This window comes from Neolamprologus multifasciatus, chromosome 8 (assembly GCF_963576455.1).
Source record: "Neolamprologus multifasciatus chromosome 8, fNeoMul1.2, whole genome shotgun sequence".
NCBI lineage: Eukaryota > Metazoa > Chordata > Actinopteri > Cichliformes > Cichlidae > Neolamprologus > Neolamprologus multifasciatus.
The window spans coordinates 917,722-928,474 of NC_140446.1; the positions used below are offsets into that span (position 1 = coordinate 917,722).

The following is a 10,753-nucleotide window of genomic DNA, read 5'->3' on the forward strand; positions in this document are numbered from 1 at the left end:
TGTGGATGATTGCTATAACTTTCTAATGTGACGATGTTGTCTCTTGTTGTTGTCCTTGGCTCTCTTTCTCCCTCTGCTTTGTCTCTAGGGGCCACCCTATATATTTATATATAAACATAAATAAATAAAACTACGTTTTTTTAACATTAGTAATTCCTTTTGTGCATATTTTTATATTGTTGATGATAATAAATTAATTAAAGCAACAAAACAACCCAAAGAGCCCATTGGGAGTCGAAAGACCCGGATCTCTTTTAGTGAGTCGAGCCGAAAGATCCAGTTCTCTAAAAAGATCCGGAATTCCCATCACTATCAGTGCGGTAAAAACGACTTTAACGCTACTTCCGGCTGTGACGTGAGGACTGCTGTTCCCAGCAGTCTCTGCGGCTGCGCACACGTGGTGGAACAGTGGACGGAGGCATCATGGCTGTGTTTATGGACCTGAACGTGTCGTTTCTCCCGGACAGGAGAGACCTGCGCAGCGTCGTGGAGACGGCGGCTCACCGTGAGTGTCCGCGGCCGCAGACAACGCTCTGTGCGCCGGCCTGCTGCTGCTCAGCCGCGGGAACGTAACGCTCCTGTCTCCGGGACCAGCGGCTTTTAAAAATGACTGTTTTTTGAATAGAGTCTGGTGGAAAAGGGCAGGCAAGAAGTTTTCCACCAGACTCCATTCAAAAAACAGTCATTTTAAGGTTTGTCCGCGGTTTGCAGAAATGTAAACAAAAGTCTGTACCCTCGTATTCCCGAGAGACTGATGATTTTAATTATGTGGTCGCAGAGCCGTAACACACTGAACTAAGTAACATAATACAGCTTAGAACAAACAGCTATATAAACAGTTACACACAGTAAATATATAAGTGTTAACACTGAGCTGTTGTCCTGCGGACTTCCTTCCTCTGTGTGTGCAGATAGTGAGGCTGTAACTGTTACAGTGTTCACAGTGTGTTAGATGAGGTGTACAGGGAGATGGCAGCGGGCAGGTGCGTTATGGATAATCTCAGTCTCTCACTGAGCGTTGCTGATGGTGCTCGCCGGCTGGTCCTGCAGACTGGCTGAGTGGAGTCTTCTCGTTTGTCTCTGAACCTGGTCGTGAGTGACAGGTGGGGAAGGGGTGTGGCTGTGGACTGCAGGCTGCCTACAGGTAAGGCTGTAGGGGGAGGAGTTTTACCTGCAGTGTAAATCTGGTGAACAACACATTCACTCCTTACCTCTGCCCTCACCCTCCTCTAATAATAATAATAATAATAATAATAATAATGGATTGCATTTATGTAGCGCTTTTCCTCAAAGTGCTTTACAATTCCACTATTCATTCACACACCGGTGGAGGCAGCTACAGTTGTAGCCACAGCTGACAGAAGCGAGGCTGCCATATCGCACCATCGGCCCCTCTGGCCATCACCAGTAGGTGAAGTGTCTTGCCCAAGGACACAACGACCGAGACTGTCCGAGCCGGGGCTCGAACCGGCAACCTTCCGATTACAAGACGAACTCCCAACTCTTGAGCCACGATCGCCCCTCGATCTCTCGTGCTGTTGTGCTGGAGTTTCCACTCCTGCTTCCTCCTGTAAATGTCCTCATCGTCACTGATCTGATCTCTCAGTAACACCTGAACCAGTCTCACCTCCTCTCTGATGCCCTCCTCCTGTCACTGAGGAGGGTTTGATGTCTTCAGCCTCTCACGGTCACTTTATTATTAGTGAAACATCCTGTCAGTCAAGTTTCAATGATCAGCTTCACACCCAAAACAACAAACAACAGCCAAACCAGACTCCATTCAAAAATCTGCAATTTTTAACGGTTTTACGAGTTCAGTTGAAACAAAATGAAAAAGATTTAACGCAGAAATCTGACTCAGCATCAAGTAAGCCAGGGTGCAGATGTAATCTGTGAGCAGCGTTTACACCAGACTCCATTCAAAAAACGGGCCGTTTTAGAGGTTCCTCTTGCTGTCAGTGTTTATCAGCCGCCTCCTGCTCAGATGCGTTGCATCGCACGGTGAAAACCTTCCAGCCCTCACACGTGTGTTTCTGTCCTCCTGCAGTCGGGTTCTCCACCATCGCCCTCAACTACGTATTTGAGCCCACAGCCAAGAAGAAACAGGTGAGTGCACCTGTTGCGCTGCGTTCAGGAACAGCACAGAAACTGTGGAATTAATATTCAGGTTGAACCTGTCTGATTAGCAATCAATCAGTAAAACATCTGTGGCTAGTTTTTAACGAAAAGCAACCGTAGCTTCAGATGTTTATTTTGTAAATCTCCGTGTCACTTCCTTCCTGCAGGAGATCCCCACCCCGACTCCGATCAACGAACTGATCGATCAGCTGCCCGTGGTGCAGGGTCGATCTCGTCCAATCAGAGTGCTGAACAGGCTGACGGTGGTGATGTCAGACGCGAGTCACTTTGTGAGTTCTGTAAACTCCGACGTTTCATAAACCTGTGAACTCATCATCACGTCTTCATAATCAATCTGTAAGGCAGGCTGCTGAGGGGGCGGGGCCTGTGTCAGCTGTAAAGTACATTTTAAATATCTGGATTACAGGATTACTCGAGTGGTGCGAGGCAACCGCGGTTTCTGCTAAAGTTGAATTAAAGAGATTCCAGAAGATTCCAGATTACATCAGCCGTGTCCATGGTTACAGGATGATAATCTGAAGGGGGACAACCTGATTCATGGGTTGGTGTGTGTGTGTGTGTGTGTGTTTTCAGAGGCCGAACGCTCCGGAGTACCGTCGCTTCGACCTGCTCGCTGTCCAGCCAACCTCAGAGAAACTTTTCCACGTGAGCTTCACTGACACGCAAACACCGTGCTGCGTTCACTGACTGCAGGACTTTCTGCTTCATCAGCTTTATCTGCACACTTTTAAAATAAATCTGGCTTTTCCTGCTGCACCTGAACACTGCGTAAAAATAACACTGCTGTGTGGTAACACACACACACACACACACACACACACACACACACATCAGCACCATGATTGGATGCTCAGTTCCAAAACCTCTCATATGCATGTAATGTAACCCTGTGTGTGGGTGTGTGTGTGCGTGTGTGTGTGCAGGCAGCCTGCATGGTTTATGACATCGACATCATCTGTGTGCCGATGACGGAGAAACTTCCTTTCTTCTTCAAGAGAGCGCCGATCAACGGGGTGAGCGAGCATCGTGACCCAGATCATTACTGCGACCGTCACGTGACTGTTTATTAACGTGTGTGTGTGTGTGTGTGTGTGTGTGTGTAGGCCATAGACAGAGGTGTGGTGTTCGAGGTGTCGTACTCTGCAGCCATCAGAGACTCCACCATGAGGCGCTACACCATCGCCAACGCTGTCAGTCTGATGGAGAGCTGCAAGGGAAAGGTGGCGCTGTTTCTCCAATGCTTCCTGTACCAACCACTCGACTTCCTGTCACGTGACTAAATTGTGTTTGTGTTTTTTCTCAGAGTGTGATTCTGTCCAGTGCAGCTCAGAAGGTCAGTGATCGGTGACTGTATTGATCGCTGGTTGATTGGTGGCCGTGCTCAGGACGCTTATTTCTGTTTGCAGGCTCTCGAGCTCAGAGGACCGTATGATGTCACCAACCTGTATCCTTCATCAGTACTACTGCAGTAGTACTGATGCGCAGTAGTACTGCGTGTGTTACTGCGTGTGTTACTGCAGTACTACTGCGTGTGTTACTGCGTGTGTTACTGCAGTAGTACTACTGCAGTAACACACGCAGTAACACACGCAGTACTGTGTACTACTGCAGTAACACACGCAGTAGTACACAGTACTACTGCGTGTGTTGCTGCAGTAGTACACAGTACTACTGCGTGTGTTACTGCAGTAGTACACAGTACTGCGTGTGTTACTGCGTGTGTTACTGCAGTAGTACACAGTACTGCGTGTGTTACTGCGTGTGTTACTGCAGTAGTACACAGTTCTACTGCGTGTGTTACTGCAGTAGTACTGCGTGTGTTACTGCGTGTGTTACTGCGTGTGTTACTGCAGTAGTACACAGTTCTACTGCGTGTGTTACTGCAGTAGTACTGTGTGTGTTACTGCGTGTGTTACTGCAGTAGTACTGCGTGTGTTACTGCAGTAGTACTGCAGTAGTACTGCGTGTGTTACTGCAGTAGTACACAGTACTGCGTGTGTTACTGCAGTAGTACTGCGTGTGTTACTGCGTGTGTTACTGCAGTAGTACTGCGTGTGTTACTGCGTGTGTTACTGCAGTAGTACTGCGTGTGTTACTGCGTGTGTTACTGCAGTAGTACTGCGTGTGTTACTGCAGTAGTACTGCAATAGTACTGCGTGTGTTACTGCAGTACTATTGCAGTAGTACTGTGTGTGTTACTGCAGTAGTACTGCAGTAGTACTGCGTGTGTTACTGCGTGTGGTGTTGTGTCCTGATGCTCCTCCTCAGAGCTCTGCTGTTCGGTTTGTCAGACGGAGACGCCAAAGAAGCCGTCTCGTCCACCTGCAGAGCCGCTCTGCTGCACGCAGGTGAGCCCGCGGTGCTGCAGCTGCACCTGTGAGCGAGCACGAACCCTCTCAGGAAACACTTTGTTTGTTTGTGGTCAGAAACCAGGAGGACAGCCAGCGGAATCATCTACACCACGAGGAGCCAGCAGGAGGCGCCACAGGGCTCAGCAGGCGGTAGGTTTAAGCCCGGTTATCTTCACAGATGTTACAGATGTTTGTGCTCTGTGGCGATTGAGCTGCGGTGGAATAAAGTGATGATTGAAACTGGCTGATATCACACATGTGCTGGACGTCCGTCCTGAATGTCAGCTGGATGTTCAGGTTGGAAGTTTTTCATGAACCTTTATTGAAACATTTCTTCCTGAAGAAGTGACCTGAGCCGGCTGCAGCGGGACTCACGGTCAGGAATACTCATTTCCCCACAGACGGTCGTCTCTAACCCGTGTGACTGAAGCTTCAGTCCAACACTGACGGACGGCCGAACGTCATGTGATCAACGGCCACATCTGCACAACCTCAATAACAGCATAAGAGGAAATGACCCCGGCCCTGAGTTGGTCGCTCTAGGAAACAGACGTTTGTTTTATTCAAAGTTTGATCCTTCTGTGGTCAGAAAGGAGGACGTGTCCAGGATGTGTTCTTTGGATGGCAACTTGTTCCAGCGTGTAGCAACATAACCAGAACCAGAGTGGGGTCCTGTGTAGCACCGAGTGGGCTTCAGAGTACTGTTCATCAGTGCTGAAGATAAACTGACCAGGTGTGTTTCTACCCGAACAGGTGAACCTCCAGCAGCCAAGAGAGCCAAACCAACGTGACCGCGAGAACGACCGACATCGGTGGAGGAGGGGACTGTCAGTTGTGTAGGGGGTGTGGCTGATAGCGGTGGAGGGTGGGGCATACAGTGGAGGAGGGCGGGCCAAGTCCGGTTTCTTCTCCTGCCTTTTTTTTCAAATTGTTGATGTTTTGTTTCTGCTGACAGTTTAAAGCAAATAAGTTTAATAAACAGTTTGAAGAATTCACATTTGTCTCTGTGCAGCAGGGCCTCTGCTTCCATCCTCTGTGCTCAACAACAACTCAAACAAAAAGTCCATTTATATGCAGATGAAACTGGTTTTTATTTACAATCATATGGAAATTTGGACTGTGCAGCTCTGTGAGGACCAAACTGTGACTCAGCAGCTTGTAGAAGCTCCATTATCATCAGCATTAATAGTTTGCAGCGTTCATTCATGCATGGCTCTCTGAGCTCTGACTGGACCATAGCAGCAGCTCTGTTCTTTTCTTTTGGGTCATCGTCCTGTTGAGGACCCGGTTTGGTCCAAGCGTCAGCTGTGGGACAGGCAGAGGAGTTCACGCTGCTCTCAGATCATCATCCACCGTGCTGATGGCTCGTGTGAGGGGTTCGAACCCTGCTGTGCATTAAGGACAAACAGGTCCAGTCCCAGCTTCTTAGACTATGGACGAGGTTTGTTCCAAAATGCTTTCCAAACCCAGGTTTGCATGTTAGACTGAAGCGTTTCCTCCAAACAAGCCTTACATGTTTAGTCTTTTTCTAACTGTAGTTTCATGAACTTTAAGTCTTTTCCCTGTAAAGACATTTAGGAAAAGATGACAGTAGATGTCTTTCTGAAAGCGCTGTAACTACGTTTATGAATATAATCCAGCCACTGTTATCATCGTCAATGCCCTGTACCAACACAGAGCAGAGCAGCTATCTGAACGCTACCCCAACAGAGGTCGATTATCTTGTTAATAATTTCACCTCCTCACTACGTACGACTCTGGATACTGTAGCTCCAGTGAAAACTAAGGTCTCTAATCAGAAGTACCTGACCCCGTGGTATAATTCTCAAACACGTACCCTAAAGCAGATGACTCGTAATCTGGAGAGGAAATGGCGTGTCACAAATTTAGAGGATCATCATTTAGCCTGGAGAAATAGTTTGTTGCTTTATAAGAAAGCCCTCCACAAAGCCAGAACAGCTTACTACTCATCACTAATTGAAGAAAATAAGAACAACCCCAGGTTTCTCTTCAGCTCTGTAGCCAGGCTGACAAACATACGATGTTCAGCTGAGATCTAGAGCATCAACACTTCTCCAGCTCGATGGAGGTCAAAGGTTGTTGACCATTAAAGGCGCCACCGTGCTCTCTGAAACGCCCCAGCTGCCATCATCACTGTTCTCCTCGCTTCAGCTTGTTTGTTGGTTTAGTCAAAAGAAAAGGGGGACGAAGCTGTTCACAGTCAAAGCTTTTATTCTGAAATCAGTACAAATGCTGGCCTCTGATTGGACAGCCCAGATAGCGGAAGTGATGTCATCAAAAATAGGGAGCTGCTTTTACATTCAGTCAAATTCAGAGTAAAAAATATACAAATCTGCCTCAGAAAAATAGAAATGTACAGACAGGAAGACTCTTATTTTGAAAAAACACATGAATTTTCCTTCCCCTTACAGTAAACTCTCATTAACACCTCGTTAAGCCTTTCATGGTTCTATACTGGAGTTTAAAAAATTCTACTGGCATTTTTTCTGTAAACACATCACAAGTCTTCACCGTGTGAAAGCCCTTTAAACGGAGACAGTGAACGCACCACCACGTCAATCAGTTATTGATCACTGATTGGACTGTCACACATATCACACAGGAGAGGGGCTGGGCTTAAAGCTCAGGTAAACGCTGACACTCAGTGGTGTGTTCAGGGACACAAGGACATCAGAGATTTCAGAACTTAAGTGTGAGGAGTACTGCTGGTCCTGAATGCATCACTGGATGGAAACGTTAAACCGTCTCCTTGACAACGATGTGAAGGTGGGGTGGGGCCTTGATGACATCTTCCAGCAGCACCCTTTTAGTGAAGCACTTGAAGCATCAATGTGATTGGACGGCTGGTTGCGGGAGAATGGGTGGAGCTTCAGAGGCCCATGATGTGGTTGAAGTGACCCTGAAAAAGCAGAAAGACACCGTTGAGGCTCTCAGCCAATCACAGAGCCACAGAGACGACTCTGTAAGCCTCGCTTCCACAGGGGGCGGGGCTTAACTGTTTCGTGAGTTCGGCGTCTTACCGGTTCTCCTCTGAGACACCTCGGACAGCAGAGCAGAACAGGTGTGGGCCGTACCTGCATACACACACACAAGTCACCATAGCAACAGCACCTGTACACCTGTCCTCCAGCTGAGCACGGTGAGGACTTTCCACCACGTTTATCTGAAGCTGACCTCTGACCCTCAGATCTTAATGACATCTTGTGTCTTGTCAGAGGAAGCTCGACGAGCTCACCTGGTGATCCGGCTGCTGATTGGTCGCAGGACTGCTCTGCGACGTCTCCATTGGACAGTCGGACATCTGGAGCTCCGCCTCCAAACAGAGCCTCTTCTGAAAAAACAAACAAACCCAACATCAGCACCATCAGCACACCTGAGGACCTCACCTGAAACTGTGACCTCACTGACGGGGTGGGGCTACGCAGGTGTTTCACTTTCCTTCTAAACTTGCGTTTTGGTAATCCAGAAGTACAGCACGCCACCACAGAGGTCATGAAGAAGTCACTGAGTGGCCTCCGTCAGCCCTCAGTTTTCATACCCGACACGGAGACACCACGGACCTGCTCTCAGACACTCCCACAGCTGTCACTCTGTCTGTGACGCTGGCTTTAACAAATCAGTGCTTCAAGTGTTAAAACATGTTCAGCGCCATCTTCTGTCAGCACGGAGCGTGACGTCATGTGGTTGGTTGGCCGGGCTAACAGGCTCACATTAGTTTGTTATACCTGAGGAAAGTAAACAGCAGTGTGAGGGGATCACTGTGGTGCTGCAGCAGTGAGTTCATGTTAAACCAGGATAAACTGTAAACAGGAAGTGGCTGTTTGGCTGGCTGCAATCAAACAGGAAGATCCAGCTGTTAGCCGTGATGTTGGTGTTTGTAACGCACTTTATAAATGAGGACTGTGTCAGACCGACATGCTGGAGTCTGCAGCTGTTCCTCGTCGAGCCTGCAAAGCTGCGATCAGCCAACTTTATGCAAAAAGCAAAATGTTCCCAACACAAGTAAACAGTTGTACCGACACAATATTGTGCGAAACATGTTTTTAAAACCTTAAGTTCACATACAGAAGTTATCTCTGCATGCAGCGTCTCATGTCCGCTCTGACCCGTTGTTTCCTGTCACAGAAACACGTCACCGTTCCCGTTTCTTTAATGAATCCATGAAGGTTTGTGTCAGTGTACGTGCACACGTGTGCGTGTGTGCGAGTGTGTGTGTTCTGTGTTCAGCCGAGAGAAAGGTTCAGCAAAAGTCAACAATCTTCGGTCGACGCGGGCGGCCTTGAATGAGGAGGGAGAGAGTCACAACAAACAGTCTTATTATCTAAAGGAGAGTTTTGTTATTCCCATCAGCTCGTGCCTTCAGCATCTTCATGAGCTGTTTTGGTTAGTGCAAACAAACTGCTTCCAATTTTACAGTTGGTCTAATGTCCGTCACTGGTCACAGGTCTCTCAATTCCTGTTCTTCTCCAAGATCGTATCCATATTACGTTCAACAAACACAGTCTTACTCACAGTCCTGCCCATCGTCTATCATGTCAGCCAGCCTGGTGGGATTTTGAACAGCTGTAGCCGCTTCTTGTTCTTTGATAAGCTCCAATCAGCCAGAACTCTGTTATCGTGGTTCTGAATTGGTAGATGTTGTTCATTGTCCTCCATCAAGAGTGTCGCCAGACACACGACGCAACCGACCATCGAGTATCCGGCAGCAAACGTCTCCGCAGGACAATCAGGCTCTCCCAAGCCCAGGCTTCTCAATAGGGTGTCAGTTTCATTAATCTTTAGGTTTTTAGAGAACAAGTCTGGGAGACTCTCTTAGGGTTAGAGAATAAGCAAGACTATACACGAAACATGAAAGCCAAGCAGGAAAGATAAGGGAGGGAGAGAAAGCGCGACTCCCAGAGAGCTGTCAGCTGAAAGCTCCGCTTATCTCAGCGTGGTGCGCTTCAACTTCTTAGGAAGCTGGACAGAAGAAGAAGTGTGAGGCCTAAAGTCTCCACAGCAGAGGAATGGGTTCTGAAGACCCGACACAGGACCGGGGAGATGATTTGGACCTTTAGCCCATCAGGAAGCCGTTCTTAATGAAGGGCACGAGGAGGAAAGGCTGAGGTACGAAGATCAGAGGAACAGGTCTGATGGAGCCACATCTGAAGGTTCAAATAAGAGCTCCAAGCATCTGAGAAGCTGCAGATGTTCCTGCAGATGTACTTGATGTACTTGAAGAGGCTCAGGACTGATGTCACTTTGTAGTTTTTATATTTTGTAGTTCTCTTATTTCGCTGATGTTTCTTCTTCTATGGTTTTTGTTTGGCTCGTGTCTCTGTAAACTGTTACTGTTTAAATAAAGTTATTACTGTTTTTGTCCAAAAACTCTGATGACCCCGGCTACTCCTAATAAACTGCTCCTCCTCCTCCTCAGGTGTCTTACCGCTTTGGAGTTGCGCGGCTCCGCCTCCAGACTTCTCTTCTTCATGGGGTGCGCGCACTGCATGCTAGCAGCTAATCGTTAGCCTGTTAGCATTAGTTTGGTAGACACTGACCGGAAGCTGCCGGTTTCCCGCCCAAAGAGCACAAACGGAGCCGATTAACCGATCAATCGTTAACTTCGTGCTACCTGACCGACAACTATCCGCTGCTGCTGCTGTTGCTGCTGTTGGCTGACCTTCTGCTGACCGGCAACATGAAGCTCTCAGCATCAAGCCCACCGCTTCCGGTATGACACGAAAACAGCTTTTCACAATGAAAGCACCGACGGTTTCGCTTCCGCCTTATTTTTGTGTGTGTATCTGAAAATGTTCAAATATCTGTGTGTGTGTGCGCGCGCGCGCGCGTGTGTGTAAAAGGCTGTGTCTCTTCTGTGCTGAGAGCTACCAAATAACAATCTGTTGTGTGAACACATGATGACTCTTCTTCTTCTTGAACCCTAAAAAGAAGAAAAGTCATCTGATTTTGATGACTTTTTTTTAATAAAAATTTTTGATGTAATTTTTATAATAATTACACATTTTAGTGTGTATATTTACTCCATTTAGATAAACTTCAAAGTCCTGAAAGTTGTCACATTTCTGCATCACAGCAGCCAAACGTGAAACACAAACTTAAATCAAATAAAATCATACATGTGTAAGTCTAACATAAAGGCGTATCATTCAAGGTTAAAAAGAGAAACGAAGAAAAAAAATAAAACGGCACATTACTTTTATTTTGAAGCGGAACTTCTTTTTTTTTTTTAAATCTTGTTGACG

General features: G+C 47.3%; 2 protein-coding genes across 3 annotated transcripts; one reads left to right on the forward strand and one right to left on the reverse strand.

The window, feature by feature from the left end:
* The first annotated feature begins 326 nt into the window (after positions 1-326).
* On the forward strand, positions 327-9,020 carry rpp30 (ribonuclease P/MRP 30 subunit). Of its 2 annotated transcripts, none has more exons than XM_085170296.1 (11): positions 327-505; positions 2,048-2,106; positions 2,286-2,408; positions 2,713-2,784; positions 3,063-3,152; positions 3,243-3,359; positions 3,443-3,472; positions 3,546-3,583; positions 4,408-4,487; positions 4,540-4,640; positions 5,244-9,020. In XM_085170296.1, exons 1-11 carry the CDS (start codon positions 424-426, stop codon positions 5,328-5,330), a joined length of 879 nt encoding a protein of 292 aa, XP_085026422.1. In that variant the 5' UTR covers positions 327-423; the 3' UTR covers positions 5,331-9,020. The 2 variants fall into 2 exon arrangements, with proteins under 2 accessions (XP_085026422.1, XP_085026423.1); XM_085170297.1 differs by having other exon boundaries at positions 335-505; positions 4,566-4,640.
* Positions 6,705-10,212, reverse strand: LOC146512069 (uncharacterized). Its single transcript, XM_085170298.1, has 4 exons — positions 9,937-10,212; positions 7,747-7,842; positions 7,532-7,585; positions 6,705-7,410 (listed from the first exon to the last, which is right to left on the reverse strand). Exons 1-4 carry the CDS (start codon positions 9,997-9,999, stop codon positions 7,381-7,383), a joined length of 243 nt encoding a protein of 80 aa, XP_085026424.1. The 5' UTR covers positions 10,000-10,212; the 3' UTR covers positions 6,705-7,380.
* Between the last annotated feature and the right edge of the window lie 541 nt (positions 10,213-10,753).